The sequence below is a fragment of the Carcharhinus amblyrhynchos genome, chromosome 10 (genome assembly GCF_965287045.1).
Source record: "Carcharhinus amblyrhynchos chromosome 10, sCarAmb.v2.hapA, whole genome shotgun sequence".
Classification (NCBI taxonomy): Eukaryota; Metazoa; Chordata; class Chondrichthyes; order Carcharhiniformes; family Carcharhinidae; genus Carcharhinus; species Carcharhinus amblyrhynchos.
In genome coordinates, this window is record NC_137333.1 from 75,707,260 (window position 1) to 75,732,471 (window position 25,212).

Genomic DNA, 25,212 nt, shown 5'->3' on the forward strand with positions numbered 1-25,212 from the left:
CTCATTAAATAAATGCAACATGGGAATCACTGCCTAAGAATGCAAAGTGGAAAAAAAGCATCTGTGAAGGTGCCAATCACCTCAAATGTCACTGTTTGGAGCACATGGAGGCTAAGTGTAAACAGAGTGCAAAATCCAGAACATCCCAAGCACCCATCTCATCAAACACTACCTGCAAAACCTGTGGCAGAGTCTGTGCCTCCAGGATTGGACGACTTAGCCACTATAAAACACGCCACCCCTGAGTGGAAGCAATTCATACTCAACCCTGAGGGGCTGCCAAAGAAGTAGTGGTAGTATTAGTGGATCTTTTGCCAATGATTTTCTGTCCTGTCCATAAAATGGCATGCAAGTATTACAAGAGTAATCTTACCAAGATCCAATACAAGTTTAATATAACGTCTCTACTTCTCTAGAATTTGCGGATGACACCAAGATTGGGGGAACGGCAAATTGTGCAGAGGGTGTGGAGAGTCTGCAGAAGGATCTAGATAGGCTGGGCGAATGGGCCAGGAAATGGCAAATGGAATTTAATGTTGGCAAGTGTGAGGTGGTCCACTTTGGTAGGAAGAATGGTAGGAAGGACTATTACTTACGGGGCGAAAAACTGCAGCAGGCGACGGTGCAGAGGGACCTTGGGGTCCTTGTGCATGAGTCGCAAAAACCCAGCTTGCAGGTGCAGCAGGTGGTCAGGAAGGCGAATGGGATGCTGGCCTTCATAGCGAAGGGGATTGAATATAAAAGTAGGGAGGTCTTGCTGCAGCTGTATAGGGCATTGGTGAGGCCGCAGCTGGAGTACTGTGTGCAGTTTTGGGCGCCGCACCTGCGCAAAGATATTTTGGCCTTGGAGGGAGTGCAGAGGAGGTTTACTAGGCTGATACCGGAGTTGAGGGGGTTGAGCTATGAGGAGAGGCTGAATAAACAAGGCTTGTACTCGTTGGAGTTTAGAAGAATGAGGGGAGATCTCATTGAGACGTATAAGATGATGAATGGGATGGATAGGATGGAGGTGGAGAGACTCTTCCCGCTCAAAGGCGACAGTAGGACTAGGGGGCACAGCCTCAAGATAAAAAGGGGGGCGTTTTAGAACGGAGTTGAGGAGGAACTTCTTCACTCAAAGGGTGGTGAATCTCTGGAATTCTCTACCCGTTGAAGTGGTGGAGGCTGCCTCGCTAAGTATTTTCAAGAAGCGGGTTGATGGGTTTTTGATAAGAGAGGGAATTAAGGGTTATGGGGAGAGGGCCGGAAAGTGGAACTGAGCCACGACAGATCAGCCATGATCTTATTGAATGGCGGGGCAGGCTCGAAGGGCCAGATGGCCTACTCCTGCTCCTATTTCTTATGTTCTTATGTAACATTTTATGGGTTATTTTAAAAAAAGGTTTTTTTTTAAACTTGTATTGGTAATTTGAGTGGTTTATATATGTGCACCTGCAGATTCCTTTTCTCTACCAAGGTGCGAATCTATTGACAAACTTGGAAGCTTTTATTAGAACAAACTTTATTTAAGAACATAATTTAACTATAACAAATGAATTATCTTAACCTTTAACAATAATTAAACATGACAAGATACAAGTCTTAACTGCTAACTAATGAGTTCCATTTCAAGCAACATTCCTCTGATAGACTCAACCCCCTCTTTAAAAATGACTTAGTAAAACACAGGCATACTTGCTGTGACATAGGCTAACCAGGCTTTGGAACTTTCAAATGGCCTTTTCAGAGAGAGAGCCACTGCTCTCTTCTGGCAGTCCAGGTAGCAACTCCCTTTGTATTTTAAAATGAAGCTGAAATCCTTTCTTTCCTGCAATCTTAACTCCTCCCATTAATCATATAATTGTTTGTCAATTAACCTAATCAAAACCCTACTCTGAAAACGCAGGGGAACCCAAAAATACACAAATGCATTAGCACTGCTTAAACCAACACACAGGCCCTATTTTACCATTTTGATTCTAAGTGCTGGGTGGACTTGAAACCGGGAGGGTTCCAGATCTGGTTTTTAGACGCATTCTTAGGTACCCCCATACGCACTCTACCTCTAAAAATATCTGCGATTTTGAATCGCACTGTAGAAGTCTGTGGGTGGGACTTAACACGCCCCAAACCCTGCAGCTCCAATCGGTGCTTCCAACGGCACATGCGCAGACAAAAAAATGATAGAATGCCACTCCCTTGCTTCATCACTCCCGGGCTGGATAATGCCTTCCCCTGGTCCCCACAGACATTGCCTCACCTCCCCAACATTACTGACCCCCTTATCCCATCCACTCCCCTGCCACCCAGACTGATCATGGACTTCTTTCCCCTTCCTCTCCACTGATCTCAGGCAGAGTGGCAGCAGACCATTCCCTGCTCCCCCCCTCGTTTTTTCAGCCCTTGGTAAAGGCAGAACCGGTGCAAAGACAGATGCGAATCACACTACTCAACTCATTCCCGATTTTACCGAGCTTTCGTGCCCGAAAACAGTACAATGCAATGGTTGAATCAGTCCCACAGTGTCTAAAATGAGTACTTATCTTGTGCTCCTAGCTACTAATTTAAAGATTTATCTTGACAAATCAGCACCCTGCAAAACAGACCTGAATTCTAAACATAACCCTTCCAACAAACATGATGTAAATATATTTTATAGTCCAGAGGGGCAGCACAGTGGCACTCAGCGCCAGGTTCGATTCCCAGCTTGGGTCACTGTGTGTGGAGCTTGCATGTTCTCCCTGTGTCTGCATGGGTTTCCTCCGAGTGCTCCGGTCTCCTCCCACATTCTGAAAGATGTGCTGGTTAGGTGCATCGACCAGTTAGGTGTGGCGACCAGGGGAATTTCACAGTAACTTCATTGCAGTGTTAGTGTAAGCCTTACTTGTGATTAATAAACAAACTTTACTCTATATTTCTTAAAGGCGCAGCATCATCACATTTGCAACTTTATTGATGCCTTCTTTTATTTTGTGGCAATCTTCCTTTGTGTTAACTGCACCCCCAATTTGGTGTTGTTTCCAAATTTTAAAATTGTACTTTTCATTCGAGTCCAAATCATTAACAACACTTGTCCTACAACCAACTGCTGCAGAACATCACTTCCCCTTTTAACAATCTGGGCAAGTTGCTCTGTCAGGAAACAAGATCTTTAATTATTTTTTGTAATATTACTGTGACGTTCTCCTGTATTGGGAAAAAAAAGCATGCAGGGGTGTGACTGGTAACTGAATTAGAGAAAGATAGACTGCAAAGGTCAAACATCAAAAAGGAGGGTGTGAAGGCAAATGGTTTGATCTGTTGATGAACAGAGGGTGCCAAGAAAGCTTACATACAAATTTACAGAAGACAAAGAAAAAAGTGGTTTGAAATTGGCTGTGTATGCCAGAGGGCAGCATATACAATTAGAAGATTGTAAATAGATGAGGCAAAGAAAATGTAAGTTTACTTTTAAAACAAAGGGCAAAATCTTACCAAAACATTAGCCGAGTGTTGATTCTGGTAAGAAAATCAGTGAATTTCTCTAGAGAAACGCAGTTTTCTCTCCAGATCTTACAACATTCTGCCTAAAAAATTCTGTGTTTCATGCTGTCATGCAGGAAGTGGGGCCTAAACAAGCTGGCAAAAGCCGTCTGCACTGAGATTGGGGTATCATGTTTAAAGGGCACCCTGATTATAATGAGAATGAAACTCCCCCTCAGCCCACCACAGAAGTCACAGCAGCTCTCCTCTCTACCCCTGATCTGAGTTGGCACTTCTCTCCTCTTCTTCCCCTAATCACCAGCCCCTTCCCCTCCTCTCCTCCAACTATTGGCCCCTACCCCCTCCAGCAACACCAGAGCAGGTACCCCCCCCCCCCCCCCCCCACCCACCCTGGCCGTGTCAATTTATATCATGGGGCAGTGTCAAGGAACATTGCCAGGCCCTCTCCCCCTGGGCCTTTACTCACCGTTATGCCCAAGGGCGACATGTAAATGAACCTATTGTAAATGGCACCAGGGAGAAGTAATGCTGGCACACACTGAATATCCATTGAGATGGGAAGTCCTGGAGAGAGGGGGAGTGGGAGAGCAAGTGGGGGAGCAAGAGGGGGAAGCGGGTGGGGGGAAAGAGCGAGAAAGCGAGGGTGCAGCGAGCGAGAAAGTGAGGGTGGAGCGAGTGAGGCAGAGAGAGGGTGGAGACAGGGAGCAGAGACAGAACAGAGAAGGTGGAGAGAGAGAGAGGGAGAGGGTGGAGGGAGAGAGAGAGCGGGGGGCCAGAGAGAGAGAGAGCAGGGGGCCAGAGAGAGAGAGAGAGGGGGGAAAGAAAGAGCTCAAAATTGCCCATATAGTAGCCATAAAGTAAAAATAAGAATTTATCAATTCTGGAAAAAAAAGGAGCTTCAAAAGGATTGTAGGATACAATAGAGGATAAGATCAAAGGGGAAAAACAGATTTAAGAGAACATTGAAGACTGTGTGTGTGGTGTGAATGTGGGCTAGTTGGTGAGACCTCAGAGGAGACAGTTGTGGAGAAAGCCAGACCTGGAAAATACCATTTGCTGTGATCCTTAGAGAATCTTAGAGCAGCATGGCAATTTATGGTAAAATTTTTGGGATTTTATAGATTAGAAAATATACAAGACTGCTGACATTGAAAGGGGATTTTGTTTTCAGTTATTTAAGCCAAGATCTGTTTGGAAATGTTTATAAAGTACTGTTAACTGTGTTTTAAAGTGTAATTTTTTTCTATTACTTTAGCTTTACGTAAGTTTAACTTTAATATAAAAGTCATGACAATTAGTCTGAGAAGCTACTTTCTGATTTCAGAAAACCTCCTCTTAATACACAAATTGCAAAACTATTCCAGCAACTGTTTCAGGCTTTTCTTTGGGATTTGGGAAGCTCAGCACTTATGTGCTATACCATAACAACTCTTACTCTGTTTTACATTTTGTAATGATGTGGGTATGCCGGCGTTGGACTGACGTAAACACAGTAAAAAGTCTGACAACACCAGGTTTTGTTAGACTTTTTACTGTATTACATTTTGTAACCAGCTTGTGATCCATTATTATCATTGATAGTGTTATGTAGACAATAGGGTTCCCAAAAGATGGCCTAAAACCAAATGTGAACATACTACTACCATGCTCAGTGCTGTGGAAAGAATCAACTTTAGCAAATTTCTTCAATGTTAAATTTCTAAATAATTTGGGATGTCAGCCTCCTGACCACAGGTACAACATTGGCCTGAAATTTATCTCTTCTCTAGTTACTTTTTGATAAGAGATTCCCCTCTAAACTGGGAAACCATCCTTTACCTTAACTCTAAGTGTGATCATAAAGGCACAATTTAAAAAGTCAGTTGTATTTCTTCCTTCATGAGTCTTTACTGAGGCCTTAGCTACCTTTGGCAAAAACACAATAGTCTAACAATAAACTTCTTTGGTGTCAGGTATTGAAGATTCTGACGAAGGGTCATCAACCTGAAACATCAATTTGATTTCTCTTTTTTAAATTTGTTCACAGGATGTGGGCCTCAATAGGATGGCCAGGAGTTATTAGCCATCCCTAATTGAGAAGGTGGTAGTGTGCTGCCTTTTTGAACTGCTGTAATCCATATGGTATAGATACACCTACAGTTCTGTTAGAGGGGGAGTTCCAGGATTTTGACCCAGCGTAGGAAAGAATAGCAATACAGTTCCAAGTCAGGATGGTGTGTGATTTGGAGGGGAACTTGCAGGTGGCGATGTTCCCATTCTTCGGCTTCCCTTGTCCTTCTAGACAGTAGAGGTTATAAGTTTGAAATGTGCTGTTGAAGGAGTCTTGGTGAGTTGCTGCAGTGCACCTTGTAGATGGTACACATGGCTACCGCCATGTGTCAGTAATGGAGAAAATCGATGTTGCAGTGGTGGATGGGGTGCCATTCAAGAGGGCTACTTTGTCCTGGATGGTATTGAGCTTCTTGAATATCGTTGGAGCTTCAGGCTTTGGGGAGTCAGGATGTGAGTTACTCAGCAGAATTCCCAGACTCTGACCTGCTGTAGTAGCCATAGCTTTTATATGGCTGCTCCAGTTCAGTTTCTGATCATAGGTAACCCCCAGCATGTTGACAGTGGAGGATACAGCGATGGTAATATCATTGAATGCTAAGGGGAGACTGTTGGATTCTCTCTCATTGCAGATGGTGAATACCTGGTGCAAATGTAATTTTTTAATCATGTTGCCGGAACTGCTTAGTATTTCCAGCATTTTCTATTTTTATTTCAGATTTCTAGCATCCGCAGTATTTTGGTGTGTTACTTATTTAAAATGGCTGATCAATTTTATGTCAATTAACTATAAAAATCACATCTGATGTCAAGTGATTCAGACTGGAACCAAAGTTAATTGGTTATTATATAATTTTCTAAGGTAATTTTTCCTGAAGGTGTGTAAAAGGTGATTAATTTTTGCTGTAGTAAGTAGGGGAGTGTGTTTAAAAACATATATTTCATGACAAAAACTTTGCCACTGTCAAGTTGTTTAAAATTAATTCTTTACAATATTTTCATTATATCTATATGCCAATTCTCCCCCTGATAGAAATTGGGTCTAAATGGTTTACACTTGTGCTAATCACACAAATACTTTCAGATCAGCTCATTTACATAACTATTCACAAACCCAGATGTCAACTTGAACAGGTATTTAAAGCACAGCAATGGAGAAGACAGATCATCTCGGATGCATATAATTTAAGGGATAGTGTCAATGAAAGGCAAGCAACACGAAACAAAAGCAAATATTTTGAAAACTGGGTGCAGGTAATAGCAGGCTTATTGCACAGTTCGGTTTCTAGCTTTTGCTGACCCAGACACAATACAAAGTCTGGGCATCAGGATCAGACCAAGGAGGAGGAGGAGGAGGAAGAATGTGTACGCTGAGGACGATGACAAGAAGAGCAGAGATTATTCCAATGTTGTAAAGTGAAACAAATGGACAGGATGGGCCAAATGATTGCTTTACATGTTGTAAATTTTCAATGGTTTTACACTGACAGTTAGTTAAGCCAAGTACTATCATTGCAACTGCATTGCAGAGTTTATTTTGGTGGCAACATTAATGTTCAAGAAATATAACTTTTAAGTAAAACAGAAAAAGTAAACATTATTTTAGCTAAGTTGAAACAATGAAATTCTCAACAAATATTGCTTATATGATATGCTTACATGACAAAATATTGGACTAACCAGAAACATTAACTACGAACCAATCAGAAAACTCAAAAATAAACTAACTGTTACAAAAATATCTTGATGAAATTAATTACATAATAAATTGCTTAGATTCCAATAATGAAGAATTTTCATTTATACCATTTCTACCACATGAACTTGATCAATGTTTAGTTTTTGCGGGTGATGGAATTTGAAATGCCATTAATTATTTCCAGGAATGTGCAAGTTTTCAACACTTAGCACAATGAATTTGATGTATGATGTAATATTTAACAAAATTTGTGACACTATTAACTTTCATAAAATATATCACATTAATTGTGTTAAAACATTTTAGGAATCAACAGTGATGACTGTTTACATAATGCTCTCATTCATAAATTTTGAGACAACTATTTCACATAAACAAAATACATACAAAAGAAAAAGTGCAAGGAGACTCAATATTTTAAAACATGTAATTGCATTGAAATTAATCATCTTTATTCACTGAGTTCTCAATTTTTCTGCAGCCACTCATTTCTAAATTGGTGCCTTAAAATGTTCATTATATATTGCCACTTGATTATTAGAGCTATTGCAAAGTGACATAAACATTTGGGCTTACATTCAGCTTCAGCAATGAAGGAGCATAGTGTGCAGAATTTCTCATTCTAAAATGGAGGTTTCTCTAAAAAGATGGTTCCAAATAAAGACAAAAAATGCTTACTTACCTCAGTCTTCCATCGTAATAAGCTGGTGTCCCAAATACAATTGTTTTAATAAAGAAGGGCTGATTATAGTGATTTTCTTCATAACCACCAACAATACTAAAGCCCCAGCTTCCTGAGTTACTCCTCCGTAAGACAATATCATGACTGCTATGAAGGGAGCTGAAAAGAAATGAAACATTACACTAAATGCTTATTGTAGCTCCATTATGTTTTCACTTGTTTGCTAAATATTCTTTATTCTTGGCATCTAATTCACACTTTAGGAGATAGAAAAATAGCATAACCAGAAAACAAAGAAAGAAGTCACTTGTGTGGGTGTTAAGATTCTGGCAACTGGAACAAATTAATCAAAATGTAGATCATCTCTAGCTGAGTGATCTAAGCCACAATTCTTTCTTCTGGTGTGCAGATTACTCCATGTGGCAGCTTTGCAGCTGTTCTGAACTGAGATCTACTTTAAGTCAGCTGAAATAATAACAAATCTTAAGGAGTGCCCTTAACAAAGGCCTTCTGACTGCCACACAATAGCAAAGAAGAATAGATTGAACCATCCATTTTACCTTCCCTTTTTGGAGATAGTCTGACTCAGCCACAGACCTCAAAACTGTTGGCAAATTCACAGAAAAACTTGATATGATGTATGTTAAATGCCAAAGATTTTATAATTATCAACTTAGTGAAAACAGCAATTTTGTTTTTGATTTGAGAGGAAGGAGGTTTGAAGTTGGGGTAATGATATCGTATTGAAGGATGAATTGTTATATCATTTTGGGCATCAACTTACACTAAGACCAGGTTAGAGGACCATCATGTCAAATTAATTGATTAATGATCAATGCTGAAAGTTCGTTACACCACCTATCAAAAGGCACCCATAGGCAGCTATCTACAAGAGAAACAAGAGTTTGCAAGAGTTTTAGAAATTCCAGTGCAGGAAACATTATTTACAAAGAACAAAAATTATATACCCAATTCAAGGAAGAAATTGAGTTTGCACAGCAGATTGATAATGAAAGAGAAGAATGATCCCCAGTGAAACTTGGCAAAAGATGATCATGGCAAGTTGCTGCTGAAATTCATGCTAATATAAGCATGAATAAAAGTAGAAAACACAGGCGCTACGGATATAACATAAGCTAAAGGACCAACTTATTGAGCAAATATCACTGGAGTTGATGCCAAAGTCTCAATACAAGCCAAGGTGAAAAAGCATTTTGGTCTGTTAGCACCAGTCGGACTATCTCCAGTCAGTGCTTCTGCCTCCAGTCCTAACTTGGAGTCTTGGGAAAAATGCACGTTCAGAATTTTGAATTAGATATAGCAACATGGCAGCTGCAGTCCTATGCTTAACTATGTGAAACATAGTTTTTGATGGGGGAAAACAAACAAAAATCCTCATTTCTATAATGGACAAAGCCAATTTCAGGCACTCGCTTGATATATAGATGATGTTGAAAATGAAGAACTAGGGAAATTCAAACAATTTTTTGGAAAGTTCCCAAAGGTAGGGGAGTCTAAAATTAGAGGGCGTAGGTTTAAGCTGAGAGAGGAGAGATACAAAAGTGTCCAGAGGGGCAATTTTTTTCACACGGAGGGTGGTGAGTGTCTGGAACAAGCTGCCAGAGGCGGGTATAATTTTGTCTTTTAAGAAGCATTTAGATAGTTACATGGATACGATGGGTACAGAGGGATATGGGCCAAATGTGGGCAATTGGGATTAGCTTAGGGGTTTCAAAAAAAAGGCAGCATGGACAAGTTGGGCAGAAGGGCCTGTTTCCATGCTGTAAACCTCTATGACTGTAATACTTTTTGAATAGAAGTAAATTTATACAAAATGTCTTCAGCGTTTCGGAATTAATACTGAAAACAGGCTTAATGTCATCAATTCCACAAGACAGAATACATAAGTCATTCACCTTGGCAATCCTAACCACATGACCCACGATGGTGACCAAGCAGTATCATACTCATTCTCATTGTTTGTGCTCAGTTGCTCCTCCGCAGCTTGGCCCTGCTCTTCTATTGTTTGTACTTCCAGTGCCTTTAGTACAACAACTGGTGAAGTAGCACTAGTTTTCAGTGTGTCCACTGCTTCGCTGTGACTCAGACAGGTCAGGTCAATACCATTGATGCTCAGTAGTACATCCCCTGTTTAAAAAAAAATCAGACTTATTTTCAGCTTTCCATTAGTCAATGTATTTTAGTCTTTGGGTGCTTGCATTCATTTTTTTAAATTTGTTTTGACATTTTCACAAGATTACTAATTTACATGAAATCCTAATTAAAAGTTCTTGAACAAAATTCAATGCACTATTAAATTTGGAAAATGTTACTTTTACTTTTTTTACTCAGTTACATTAATTCCTTCTAAGAAATGCAGAGGTTGATACATTTCCGAGCAGCAAGGCTGACTATGCTACGTAAAGTTGAATTTTACATCTGACCAGGGCCTCTGCATCCCCCAGTGTAAAAGTTGAGGGCCAACTCACCTGCACTTGGCTTGTGCACCACACAGCCATTTACTAACCATGAAGCTATTAATTGGCTTGAGGTGGATCTTCTGCCCCATCCAGAAGGAAGTCCCACCTCTGAGAGCTGCTAGCGAATCAAATAGCTGGCAGATCTCTTCTCCTAGCAATGGCAGCAGAAGTAGTAGCTTCTATTGGCCTGAAGAAGTCTATGGATTGTGAACACTGGGGGGGTGTTTGATTGGCATAGGTTGCTCAAAGAAAAGGGAACCTCTCTCCCTATTACCAAGGTCACCAGCTTTTACTGGGTAGTGTGATCACTTGGCTCTGGTCTCCCCTGCCACAGGTAAAATCCATTAATTGGTCCCCTTAAAAGGTCCTCAACTGGCTCACAGGCAAGCAGGCTAATGCCTTCCCTGCCATGGGTAAAAATATATCCTGGGGAGCATAAAATTCTGGCCATAATCTCAGTCTTCATTGTCAAGTGATGGTGTTCACTTCTACAAAAGATACACTTATCAGCTTATACACAGCTAGCAATAACAAATCAATGTCAATCATAAACAGTCATTCAAAAACAGAGAAAAATGTTGAACATGGGGAATTGTTGAAAAGGAGTATCCAAATCTGCTTTAAGCATGTTAACATACGGTGTCAACCAATTTCTCCAATTCCTCTCAGCTTCAAAATCTAAATGTTCTATTTATCTACTTGTTGTCATAAGATGCCATAAATTGAATTCATAATTAGAAAATATGATCATCTATATATTTACTGCATTACATCCTCACAGTTAATTGAATACAAATAAAAAAAATTTAGTTGAATTTGTATTATTCTCCATAAACTTAGTCACTGAAGTTCTGTTTTGTGTTTATCGTCTCACTCCGACAATAAACCCCTAGTTATAAAATACATGAAATACACTGTGTAGAAGCAATACATTAGCAGGCTTACAGATGTTACAAAAGATGACTGTCATAAATTTTCAAAAGCCTTGGGAATTGAGGTTTAGTCAGCACTTTACTTTTTCACAACTACATTCAAATTCTAAGATATTGCACAGCAGGTACAATTTGTTCCCTACTCTGCATGATGAAAATAGGTTACACTTTATAAATTAAGATGCTTATTGGAATCATCGAAGGTGTTCCTGTGGATTCTGACCAGTGTATAGCCTTACCACGTTTAATCCTCCCATCTCTGTAGAGGCAGCCATGTGGCTGTACACTGGTGACGAAGATTGGCAATTCACCGTTTTTGCTGCCCCGTCCTCCTGCTACAGTCATCCCTAAAGATTCATGAGGATTTTTCTTTACATTGATCTGCTTTTCTTGACAAGTAACACATTGGGATAGGTCCTGAGGAAATAGGGAAAACTCTTGTTTTCATTCAATGTCTTCAAAATTAATGTGAAAACTGGGAGTCTTTATATATATATTTTCATGGATTATATGGATTATCATTTATTTCACGATCTTTTCATTTATTTACCTTCAAAGATGATCATTCAAAAATGACATCCAATATGGCTGTGACAATGACATTCAATATGACTGTGACAAGGCCTAATGGCAGCCTTTGACATGGTTGGTCACACTAACCTCCTCCAGTGCCTATCCTCTGTCACAGAGCCAGGTGGGACTTCCCTCTCCTTGTCCTATTCCAATGTTTTCAATTGTAGCTAGAGAATGACAGGCAATGGCATCTCTTTCCTTTCATGCACTGTTAAGTCCAAGGTGCCCCAAGGATCTATTCTTGATGACCTAGTATTTCTCACCTTTCCGTTGCCCCTTGGTAGCGATTTTATCCAAAAACACTACAGCTTCACAAATACACTGACAACATCCAGCTCTAACTCACTACTACCGCTCTTGAACCTGTCACAGCTTCTGATTTGTGTCATTCTGCTTAAGTAACATGCAGTACTGCATGTGCAGAAATGACCTCCACTTAAACATTGGAAAGATTGAAGGCATCGTCTTCATTCTCCATTACAAAATCCAATCCCTAACTGCTAATCCATTCATCTCCATGGCCAATGACTGAGGCTGAAATAGACTTTCAATAACTCAGTGTCCTATTAAGTCCTGAGATAAGGTCTTGAACCTTTATTATGTCTATCACTAAGACTGACTATTTCCACATCCAACTCTATCCCTGCCTCAGCTGATCTGCTACTAAAAAACTCATTCATTCCTTTATTACCTCTTGATTTGACTATTCCAAGGCTTTCGTGGCCAGTCTCCCAACTGCTTACTCGGAGCTCATCCAGGACAGCACAGTGGTTAGCATTGCTGTCTTACATAACCAGGAACCTGGATTCAATTTCCAGTTTGGGTCACTGTCTGTGCGGAATCTACACGTTCTGCCCATGAGTTTCCTCCGAGTGCTTCAATTTCCTCCCACAGTCCGAACGAAGTGCTGGTTAGAGGCATTGGCCACGCTACATTCTCCCTCAGTGTACCCGAACAGCCACCGGAGTGTGGCGTCCAGAGGATTTTCACAGTAACTTCATTGCAGTGTTAACGTAAGCCTACTTGTGACAATAATAAATAAACTTTAAACTTAAAACCAAAACTCTGCAGCTTGTATCCTAACTTGCAGCAAATTCCATTCACTCTGTGCACTCGCTGACCTACACCTGCTCCTGGTCCAGCAATGTTAATTTTGAAAATGATCATTCTTGCTTTTAATTCCCTACATGGCCTTATACAAATGATCAATTTTCACTGCATTATCAATGGCTGCTGTATCTTCAGTTGCCTCAACGCTGAGCTTTGGGATTTCCTTTTCTAAAACTCTCTGCCTCCTTTTCCCATTCTTTAAAATGCTTCTCAAAATATACCTCTTTGACTCAGCTTTTGCAAGTGAACACCTGTTCCAACATTTCCTCACATGGTTCAGCATCAAATTTTATTTGACAACGGACTTGTGAAGTGCCTTGGGACATTTTTCATTGTTAAAGGTGCTCTACCAACAAAAGATCTGATTGTTATTCATTGATTTTTCCTCCTATATGGATATAAGTAGGTAGCCTTTGCCAACCTCTCCTTCCAGTCAAGATTGGAAACAGTCTGCCCAGAGAATCACAGGTGTCATCATTCTTAGCAAACCTAAGAGTCCAAGATCGATAGGTCACCACAGATGCATCCTACTTAACTTATGTGTTATTAATGAAACGTATCACATTGGAAACTGCAAAATGATTCCTAATGGACAAGTATTATCTTGCTGATTATAAATTTGAAGTAAATAGCTTTAATCCAATATTTAATATCAAGTGATTCCAGAGTTGAGAGGGTTGACCTATGAGGAAAGACTGAATAGACTGGGACTATTCTCATTGGAATTCAGAAGAATGACGGGGTTGGGGGGGGGTGGTGGTGTCTTATAGGAACATATAAGATTATGAAGGGAATAGATAAGATAGAAGCAGGGAAGTTGTTTCCAGTGACAGGTGAAGCCACAACTAGGGAGAATAGCCTCAAAATAAGGGGGAGCAGATTTAGAACTGAGTTGAGGAAGAACTTTTTCAGCCAAAGGGTTGTGCATTATGGAATTCCCCACCCAGTGAAGCAGTTGAGGTTACCTCTTTGAATGTTTTTAAGCAAAGTTAAGATTTTTGAACTGTAAAGGAATTAAGGGTTATGGTGAGCAGCAAGGTAAGTGGAAAATCTATGAAAAGATCAGCCATGATTTTATTGAATGGTGAAGTAAACTCGAGGAGCCAGCTGGCATACCCCTGCTCCTAGTTCTCATGTTCTTTGTTCTTATGATAGTCGTGCATACTGAAGCTAATTGGGAGTTATCTTAGAACTACTTTTATAACACAGCCAATTAAGTTAACAATGAACAGGTTCAAATAATATAAAGCATGCATTTTAATGATATTCATTAGTGAATTACTTTTCTTACTCACCTTTTGAGTATTGGGTCTGCTGTGGTATAGGAGCTCTGTATGTTGGGATAGATGCTGATTACTTGTCTGAGATCCCAGTTCTCGAATAACATTTGGGAGCTGCTCCTTTGTTGTCCTACAGATTATGAAATGAACTCTCTCACCACTGGCCTGATAATCATAAAAATAAAACATTTACTTTTGGATTACCTTATACACTATTCATTAACAGTTAAAATGAAAACATTTCAGAAGGGATTAAGAACAAGGGAATCCAGAAATTGTTGGGGTCCAATAAGTTGGCCTTTTAACTCCGAAATTTGATAAAAATCAGCCTAAGTTGTGATGAAAGTATTTTCTGTTTACTGTAAGTACCCTATTTAAAATGAAATTAAGCAGTACCAATTCAATCCTCATGGATGTACGCCTACACTGCAAAAGGTCAGAGGAGATGTGGTGATGTAATGGTATTGTCACTGGGCTAGTAATCCAGAAACCCAGGATAATGTAAAAGCAAATTGCCAGAATATGAAACAAGAATAAAAAATGCTGGAAAATCTCAGCAGGTCTGACAGCATTCGTGGAGAGAGAACAGAGCTAACGTTTCGAGTCTGGATGACTCCCATGGAAGAATAGAAAAAAATCTTTAATGCACAAATCTGATCAATTTCCAAAACTTGGCAGTGCCCATCAACGTTATCTTCCTGGTGGGGACTCTGGGATGAGCAGGAGTCATGGGTGCTGCTTCCAGCAGCAGTCCTGAGCTGAAAATGGAGATAAACAGATGGTCAGACGGCCCAGTTAAAAAACCCCTGCCTCTGTTTGCTGGGATATCAGTCAAGTTCTGGGGAGGAGTAAGTGGCCCCCAAAGCCCTGCTCTCTCAACTGTAAACCCACGCTGTATCCCCTTGCCAACCTTCCCTCCCATAATCCTCCGCTCTGTCATGTTCCACCCTCCATACTCCCCTCAATTCCCCTTCTCCCCATTCCCAATCACTCAGTATTTTCTATACACAGAGCTCATAGGCCCTATTATAGCATGGGAGGCTTCTAAGCAGCTCATAAAACTGTCAAAATAAAGTCATTCAAAATTCACTTAAATTTATTATTCTCCTATCTGTTCATAAAACTGATAAAATAACCAATCTCGTAGTTCCCTTGACAGTCTTATAAGCAAACTCTGCTAAATTAAATCCATTTATCGTTATGCATATCAACTTGATTTAATTCAAAAACTGTTGTCGACAAATCTTCCAGAGCCAAACGCCTTTGAAAACAATCAGAAGCTCGGCCATCTGTCCAAGTTTTGAAACAGTCAAAACATATGTCTGAACTGAATTTCAATAAAACCATGAAAGCATTGGCAACACCTGACACAGTCAAATCTGAATTTCAATGTTGTGTAATGTAGAAGAACATGATGGATAATGTATTTTAATGCATCAGAAGACTTTTTCACTTTAATAATGCTATTCAATTTAATGGTCACTTACCTTTTTTAAAATCAGCCTGAGCCATCAATCACTGTATGAAATAGATATATTACTTATCAGACAGCATTTTATTATGACACATGAATTTGGCAACACCTTTTGCACTTGTTTGTCACACAGTTCCTGACTCCAAACCAGATTCCCCCATGGTTCATTACACCTCTTAGCTGGTATGAACAACATCAAAAATCATAACTCCATGAAAATTGAAGGCACTTATAAAGCACATTTATTTTAATTCTAACAATATATTTTGGCTTGTTTTCTGGGTACTTCTGCTTCTTGAGCCTTTACATTTTGAAACTAAAATTAAAACAATTAGGAAGAAAGGAAACTAATTTATGCTGAAGGTATCTCAGAATCCAGCAGCCAGTACAGACATATTGAAAGTAAATGATCTGAACAAGAGTGATCGCAGCAGTACGATCACACTGCAGAAGGAGTTGCACTGCTGATATACATAGTTAGGACAGAGGGGAGGAGAGCTTCGCTCTGTATCTGTTTTATACAATCCACCATTCCGATGGTTGGTGGATTGTGTCAAATAGCACATCCCTTTGGCTGTTCGCAACAGGCAGAGTTGACTGCACTCAACCAGCCTGCGCTTGCAAAACATCGGGCCCGATTTTACCATATTGATTCTAAATGCTGGGCAGATTTGAATCTGGGAGTGTTTCAGATCTGACTTTTAGACCCCATCTCTGGTGCCCCCATACACACTCTGCTTGGAAAAACAAAATCAGTGATTCTGAATCGCGCTGCAGAAGCCTGTGGTCAGGGCTTATTGTGCCAGAACACTGCAGCTCTGATCAGAACCTTCAACTGCACATGCACAGTAAAAAGTATAAAAACGCTCCCCTGTCACATCGCTCCAGGGCCGGATAATGCCTCCCCCCAGTCCCACAGACATTGTCCCACTCCCACAACATAACTGACCCCCTTGTTCCCCCCACCCAACCACTACCCAGGCTGATTGCAGCCTCCTGCCCTCCTTCCCTTCCACCGATTGCACGCAGAGTGGCAGTGGACTCCCCCTTCCCTGCCCCACCTCCCTTGCTCCCTTCTCTCCTCCCTCCCCCACCATAGAGCCATCTGACCCACCTCCCTCCCCCACCAGAGTGTGATCTGACTCATCTCCCTTCACCTCCACCAGAAAGCCATCTGACTTGCTTCCCTCCCATCCACCCAACTGAGAGCGATCTAACCAGACTCCTTATCCCCTCACCAGAGAGCCATCTGACCCGCCTCCCTATCCCCACAAACTACCATCATCACCGATTTGAGTCAGAGAGCCACTGGAAGCTCTGAACTTACCTCCTCAGAAGTTGGAATGCCTGAATTGGACCTTTGCGGACCATATCTGTTTTGTGCCGAATCTGGACCGGCGAACATGGTGGTAAAGAGAGAAGTATTCGTATAGTTGGGCGTCCAGCCCATTAATTTAAATGCATTTAAATTGCTTTGTGCCCTTTTCGGGCATGATCCCAATCGCCACCATCTTCAGCCATTGGTAAAGGGGGAACGGGCAAGGAGACAGGTGCCGATTGCACTACTCACTTCATGCCTGACTTTACCAAGTTTTTGTGCCCAAAAACGGGCGCAACTTGATGATAAAATCAGGCCCATAGTGTCCAACATTAGGTGTAATTCTGGAATTTGACATGCATGCTAAACAATCCTCATTGTGCAAAGAATTACACTGAAAACCAATTCAAAATTATTTGTTGGGGGTCACAGGGCAGCTCACTTATGCATGCTAGAAGCTATATATATTCATGAACGGGCCCTGGCTTTTGCAAACAAACAGAACATGTCCACACGTTGTGCCTTTTTCAACTAAGCATAAGGTTCAACTAAGCATAAGATTGGGTGACAGTCATTCCCTGGAGCATGCCCATGCCAATGTCTCTGCCAATCAAACTCCACTTGCTAGTCAATGAGCACCCTCTTCTCATGCAGCATAAATTGTTGTCCTTCGAGATTTGGTATTCTTGCGAATCTGTCCTGATAAGCACCAGATGAAAAGTTGTGACAGCATGTCTCTTTTTTTCAGCACAAATGAAATTAGTACTACTTGACTGCTTCCACAAAATAGTTCCATAGTGGGCAGTTATGTAAGTTTGGAGTTTGATTCATGAGTAGTTCATGAGTTGTCTTTGATTTGGAATACAAATATTTGTTTTGTAAGGAATCAAGTACTTGAAGGGATTTAATATTGAATGGACTTTAATCAATGGAAATGTCTCTTTTATATACAGTGGAGTCTGTAATATATATTAGGAACTTTTTTTCATCTCAGCATGACTCCTGAGGTCTACTCATGATAGATACTGGGTTTGTTGGCATAGAGGATATGAGGGTAAAGAGTGGTGGATGGGAACATGAGTCAGCATGTGGGCTTTAGACAGCCATGGGGTGGAGGGAGAGGCATTGGTTGACAGAGGGTATGAGCAGCCATGGTGGTGTAGAGAGACATACGTTGGCATGGTGTGTGGGAGTAAGAGGATGATGGTTAGAGGGAGGTAATTTGTTTTAGCATTTTCATTATAACTGGGACAAAGTCCCAGAATACTGTGGCAGCCTTTGCATTGCTTCCAGGGACAGCAGGCCATACTCCAGTATGTACCTACATCCTGAGCAAAACTCCGGTTCTGACCCCCAAGTTGGGTTTGCAGAGTTGGGAAATTGGGTGTGAAAATTTGAGTCTAACACTTAGTGGTATTCAGCATTCCAGCCACTAGCACACATATCTCTCAGCTTGATGAGCTCTGCTAAAAAGAAAAAGTGAAAATTAAAAACGCCAAACAATAATTGCACTGAGCTTTGCTTTATGATGTCATTACTCTGTCTAATTTGAAATTAAATAATATTTTTGTAAAACTTCCAATGACACAAAATTATTCTCAAGTTTTAGTGTTACCTTTCTTCAAGCTACAGCTACAAGTAGCACTATAACATGGAGGCTAACATGCAATTTCACGCCAAATATTTGACTATATTCCAATATTACTGAAGCACTAAAATAAATGTACCTGTATAATTTGTGCAGCATGTTCAGGCGTTCCATGCTTCAGGTCATGTCCATTTATGGCAAGCACCCGATCATTGCTGCACAGCCTTCCATCCTGAGCAGCCAAACCACCTTCTAGAAGGTCCAGTATGAAGATGCCTGCTTCATCTGTTCTACGAACCAATTTAATACCAAGTTGCTCATTAGAGTCCCTTTTAAGCAAAGTCACATGAAACCCATCTTCTCGTATACTGCTGCTATCAGGGTGGATATTTGTTCGAGCAAAGCGTCTCTCCCTTAGGACAGTGAGATGTAGAGCAAAGCAGGGTTGTGAAAATACAGATCTAGCATAATTGTGAGGTACATTGCTGATATCAACACCATTCACCTGAAATAAAATAGAAATGACTGCAGCACTGTATTTTACATAAAGGACATAAAAAAAAGAATGATCGGCACAAAACATAGATTTCCTGACATTTATTGCATTACTGAAGCTATACAAGGACATCACATGTCAAACATGCACTGTCTAAAGGCAGACCCTTGGTTCATTTTCTGCTGATGCTTTCTCCTGAGCCCTATTTTTGGTAGTTTTTGTCAGTGGTGGTTTGCCATTGCCTTCTGCTCCCAGGGACAGAGGAAGAGGCAGGTCCCAAGACAACCTCAGCCAGAATGGGAATTGAACTTGCACTGTTGAAACTGTTCTGAATCACATGCTAACCATCCAGCCAATTGAGTGAACAATCAGCCAAACATTAGCCAATCTATATCCTCCAACTTTTAGATGGGAACGTAAGCAATGAGGAAGATATAAAGAGACTTCAAAGAGATACAGGCAAGTTGGCTAAGTGGGCAAGAACATGGCTAATTGCATACAATGTGTCAAGGTGTGAAGTTATCCACTGCGTAGCACAAAAAAAACTATATATCAGTGTTAGCTGTCCAGAAAAGTAAGGTATTTTCTCTAAAGGGCAAACAAGCTGCAACAGCAGTTTAATGGCAGACAAAGTTGTAAATTTATCTCTTGGATTCTTCATTTTAACAATGACCTTTGGATCCAAATCTTGTGTATAGGAAAATGAGAACTGATTCAACAAATGCACAATTATATAGTATATATATTCTCAGAGGCACATATATAAACCAACAGTCCTGTAATGCTTAAAAATCAAATGCATCATTGCGAGGGATTCAAAGTTGTTCTGTATGTTAAAATATCACATTTGATCTTATAGCTTAGACATGTTTTCATTATAGTGCCAATATTGTTTGAACAACATTCTTTTGGTCAGATCTCCTCAGGTTTAGTGAAATAATCTTTTAATTCAAGTTTAGAAATATTGATCATCATATTTTTTGACATAGTAAATACATGTGTGAATGAGATTAATTCTGTAGCTTGCTAATTATGGAGATTTAATAATTCAGATGTCTCTCATCTCCTGATGTTATTCAATTGCAGAAGGAGTCTAATCTGAGTTATTGTTTCAAGTAACAATTTGCTGACAAAGTAATTTCCAACTGAGTGGGTCCCTGGTAAGCCCAGATATTCAAAATGACAGCTCACCATAATGAGAAAGAATGGTCCCAGCATTCCAAGAAACATTCAAAGGAATTATTTTCATTACATAGCCAGGAATTGGTGAGATCAGTTTGGATAGAGAAAGTATACTTTACAAAACACAGCAATGACGTACAATTTATCTGCATCTTACGTAGACTAATTACTATGAAACAAATCAAATTAGATACAGAATTGATTTTTAGTTTATTACCTGCAATATTTGGTCACCAGAAAGAAGCCTTCCATCTTTTGCAACAATACCATCTCGATAAACTTCCTGAATTACAATATTTATCAAAGGAGTTTCATTTCCACCTACGATGCTCAGACCTAGCTCCATGTAGGGATTGGCCCTATGGATTTCAATACTGGTAATCTCTCCTTCAGGCAGACCAGGTTGCTTTGGTCGTGCTGCAATTAAAAAAAAATACACGTAAGTGCACTTAAGTCATAAATTTCCAATTCATTATCAGTCAGTAATTCAGAACTTTTTATTATACAAATGTTTATGCACATATGGTTTAGTCACATAACAAAACACATTTTCTGAGATGGTGGGTAGCTTGTGTTTCTCCACAAATTGCTTCCTCTTCTTAGGATGTTCAGAAATGTTCAGAAATAAGCCTGATCCTTTTTTCAAGGGGAGGATGTGAAGGTTAAAATATCAACTATCAAAGGAAAAAATCTATACTCACATGCAAGAGTGTGAGATAAAGAATTCTGTTTGAAACTAAAGACGGAGAGCAGGATTAATAAAACTATTGGAATAGAAGAAGTTACGGTAAAATAAGTAGGAGAAAAATACCATTAGAAGAGGAAGTACTTATGAGACAGTCAGAAATCTAAATAAAGGACCAAGGGAAACAAAAAAAAATTCCAGTTTGGAACAATAAGGAAAAAGGTACCAGAAAAGTAGTATCAGATTTGAGTGGTAGGTATATGAATGCATAGTACTTAAAAGAAAATTGAGAAGTTAATAGCAGTAATAACTAAGGCACAATATGATATAGTAGATATAATGTGGATTAAATTTAGACAAGACTGGGAAGTTAACATTTTCAAGTATAACACGTCAGATTTTGTGATCAAGATCAAAGTCAGAGGAGATGTCAGGGGTAAGTTTTTCACTCAGAGGGTGGTGAGTGAGTGGAATCGGCTGCCATCGGTGGTGGTAGAGGCGAACTTGCTGGGGTCTTTTAAGAGATTTCTGGATGAGTACATGGGATTTAATGGGATTGAGGGTTGGTAGGTATGGATATGACCGGCGCAACTTGTGGGCCGAAGGGCCTGTTTGTGCTGTAGTGTTCTATGTCACTGCACTTGTGCTGATCTGAAGAAAACAACCCAAAATTACTTAGTGATCACTGTGGCTGTTACCAATGTCAGTTTGCAACTGGCATCAAGTCACTGCTGCTTCACAGTGCCAGGGACCCGGGTTTGATTCCTGGCTTGGATCATCGTCTGTGTGGCGTTTGCACATTCTCCCCGTATGTGTGTGTCTTCCTCCGGTTTCCTCCCACAGTCTAAAAGATATGCTGGTTAGGTGCATTGACCTGAACAGGCACTGGAATGTGGCTACTCGGGAATTTCACAGTAACTTCATTGCAGTGTTAATGTAAGCCTTACTTGTGACTAATAAATAAACTTTTAAAAAACCCTTACAGATCTGCAGACATCTAGCAGCAATGTCAGCAAGCAGGATAAGTAGCCAATAATACTTAAGTATTCTTGTACACAGCAAATCAAGAAGTTAAAAGCAATTGAATTTGTTACTTTTAATTATACTTTTGGAAAGCAAAACAAATTTTTGGGACATGCACATGGGATTAAGGGAGAAATTAAAATAACACTTTTAGATCTATTTTAATACACTTATTTTGAAGGAGAAATTTAACATTACACAAATAAAATGGAAGTTTTTCATGTACATCAAGACTATTCAGGAGTTATTGTGAGATTAATAGCTAAAAAGGGATCTCTCCTCTGTTCAGTGATTTTTACTAGATTGTGGTGGGGACTTCAACAGCATGCCTTCAGGGGAAGCAAAGAATTACTGACTTCTGGATTTACACACTTAACTGCATGTAACCAGACTCCAAAAGTTACTGTCAGTTTCAAAAGAGTAACAAAGCAAACACTGACAGCTTTGTGTCATTACTACCATAAAATCTGGGCCAATATTTTCAGATTTTATTAACGTTTTTCTTGTGAGCTGCAAGTGCAAAATGGCCATTTCACTAAAGCTTAGCAGTTCCTTGCAGCAGAAAGATCAGTAAACCTTAGTACACAGCCAGTAAGCAATGCCTGTTGAGAGGAGATTGTATGGTGACAAAGGTATGGGAGGGGGAGTGCATCAAGAAAGAGTGAAACATCTTGCTTCTTTTGGCAAAGAGAGTTAAGTCCGCTTCTAAAGGGCTACCTGAACATTGATTGCATTCAGTGCTGTACAACAAACAAGCAAAGTTAAAGTTCTCAAAATAAAAGGAACTGTAGCAACATGGATACAAAGTTGGCTGAGTAACAGGACACAAGAGATTAGTAATTAATGGATGCTTTTTGGGCTGGAGGAGGATTTGTAGTGGAGTCTGCCAGGGTCTGCACTGGGATCCTTGTTCTCAGTGATATACATTAATGACCTAGGTCAGTAGTGTGTAACGTGTGGCCCATCAATGTTCTGAATGTGACCTATGGGATATGTTGTAGGATTGTCAGATTCCTCCAGTTTCCATCTGGTAATATTGAAGTGATAAGCAAAGGTGCCTGAAGTGAGCTGCCTGCTGATAGCACACAACTATGACTGTAAAAGCCATGCGCTCCCTTTGTGTGCAATTAAAATGGTGCTATGGTTCAATTGGTACACCCTGCAAATTCTAGATACTCAAGTGTAGTATATCTATTTTTTTTTTCATTTGAAGTTGATGACAGTTCTGTAACTCGTTATGAAATATTCAACATGTATTAAATGTATTTAATCTTATTAATGGGGTCATGGTTAGTGCACATGCCTAATTTCAAACCACTCACGCGGCCCTCTCACTTGTCTATGTTGCTCATCACTGATCTAGACCTTGATTGACCATGCACAATTTCAAACTTTGCAGATGAGACGAAACTTGGAAGCATTATGAACTGTGTGGTAATAATGTAGAAGTTAGAAAGAACATAGATCAGGCAGTGGAATGGGTGGACAAGTGGCAGAATAAATTCAATGTGGAAAAATATGAGGAGGTTTGAATAACATGGATAGACAGTAGAAACTAAAGGGCACAACTCTAAAGGGGATCGGAAGGACCTTAGTGCATATGTGTATAAGTCATTGAAGGTGGCAGGACAGACTGAGACAATAGTTAAAGCACATAGAATCACAGGCTTTATTAATAGGTGCATAGAGTATAGGAGCAAAGAGATTATGTTGAACTTGTATGAGACACCGGTTTGGCTTCAACTGGAGTGCTGCAACCTGTTCTGAGAGCCATGCTCTAGGCAAGATGTGAAGGTTGGAGAAATGGCAGGTAAAATTCATGAGAATGGTTCCAGGGGATGAGAAACTTTAGTTATGAAGATATATCGGAAAAGTTGGGACTGTGAAGAGAAAACTGAGAGGAGATTTGATTGTGGTATCAAAATCATGAGGGGTCAGGACTGAATAGATAGGAAGAAAGTGACATGAGGAAATTTTTTTCTAAGTTGTTAAGATTTGGAAGTCACTGTCTAAGAATATACTGGAGATAGGTTCAATTGAGTCACTGAAATGGCAACTTATCTGAAAAGGAAGTATGTACAGGGTTACAAGAAGATGAGGAAATGGCACTCCATGGATTGCTCATTCAGAGAGCTGATGCAGATACAGTGGACTAAAATCCCTAGTACTGAAAGGGTTGCATACTTGATTATATATTGTGATAAGAACTGATTTAATTAAAAGTTAGACTTGTTCAGGCTCTGAGCCTTTTGCTAGATATTTCACCATTAACTTAGCACTGAACCATTTTTAATGATTATCAATCACTGAAGATCTGGTTACATTTTGTAGCAGCCATTTCCTGTACATCTTGCAATCTTCAGGGATCTGTGGACATTCATTCCAAGCTCCTTCATTTCCTCTACACCTTGCCTTCTCCCATTAATTGTGTAATACTTCGACTTGTTTGAATTCCCAAATGCAAATAAATTGCAAAAAGTAGAAAGAGTAAGATCACCTTCCTCTGTGGTTGGACTCTGGAGTTCAGCACGGAGATCCCAGCTTGCAGTGCTGTTTGCTCGGTGAAGATAAATATTGGAATTTGTCAGCTGTCTTTTAGGGCGATTTGGCTGAATATCCATAGGATGAATACCTGAAGGTTTAGAAACATATTCACTTAAAAAAACAAGTCCATACCACTGCAAATAATATCTAACTTAAATCTTAACGTAATTTAAATAAATACTTTGACTGATCAGAATCAAAAATAATTACTCCATGTTATATCATAACAACATTAGGCTTTTGTAAGCTTGTTTACTTTTGACAGTTTGGAATTCAGTCCTGGTTACATAATCAACAGAGAAACAGAAATAAGTCATTTAGTCCCTCAATTCTGTTCTGCTAGATTTTTAAGACCCTTCTGTAAAACAGCTTTTCAATTTTACAGTAAATAGCCTAGCTGTAATTCTAAGCACAGGCTTGGACATCTCAGAGGTGACATAGGTTCTGCAGCTGGAGCTACCGTTCATCAGGGTGTCAGGACTCATGGCCGCATATTACAAGTGACAGCCAATTACATGGCCACCACTGGGCCGGAGATCCTATTAAGGATGGAAACCTATCCCCAAAAGCTGCTGGCCCAGAGAGCCGGCAACCTTGTCAGGGCCACCAAAGTTGGTCACTGCTGAGGCAGTCAG

The 25,212-nt window shown here is 40.1% G+C and overlaps 1 protein-coding gene across 3 annotated transcripts in view; it reads right to left on the reverse strand.

Moving 5' to 3' along the window:
• lnx2a (ligand of numb-protein X 2a) overlaps nt 1–25,212 on the reverse strand; it is a 138,510-nt gene that overhangs the window by 15,118 nt on the left and 98,180 nt on the right. For all 3 annotated transcript variants that reach the window (XM_080197404.1, XM_080197403.1, XM_080197402.1), the window contains 7 exons: nt 24,531–24,665; nt 20,543–20,742; nt 18,787–19,152; nt 14,283–14,432; nt 11,544–11,721; nt 9,809–10,040; nt 7,893–8,051 (listed from right to left, as the gene is read on the reverse strand). In XM_080197404.1, coding sequence (XP_080053530.1) covers nt 7,893–8,051; nt 9,809–10,040; nt 11,544–11,721; nt 14,283–14,432; nt 18,787–19,152; nt 20,543–20,742; nt 24,531–24,665 — 1,420 coding nt within the window. The remainder of the gene's footprint in view (nt 1–7,892; nt 8,052–9,808; nt 10,041–11,543; nt 11,722–14,282; nt 14,433–18,786; nt 19,153–20,542; nt 20,743–24,530; nt 24,666–25,212) is intronic.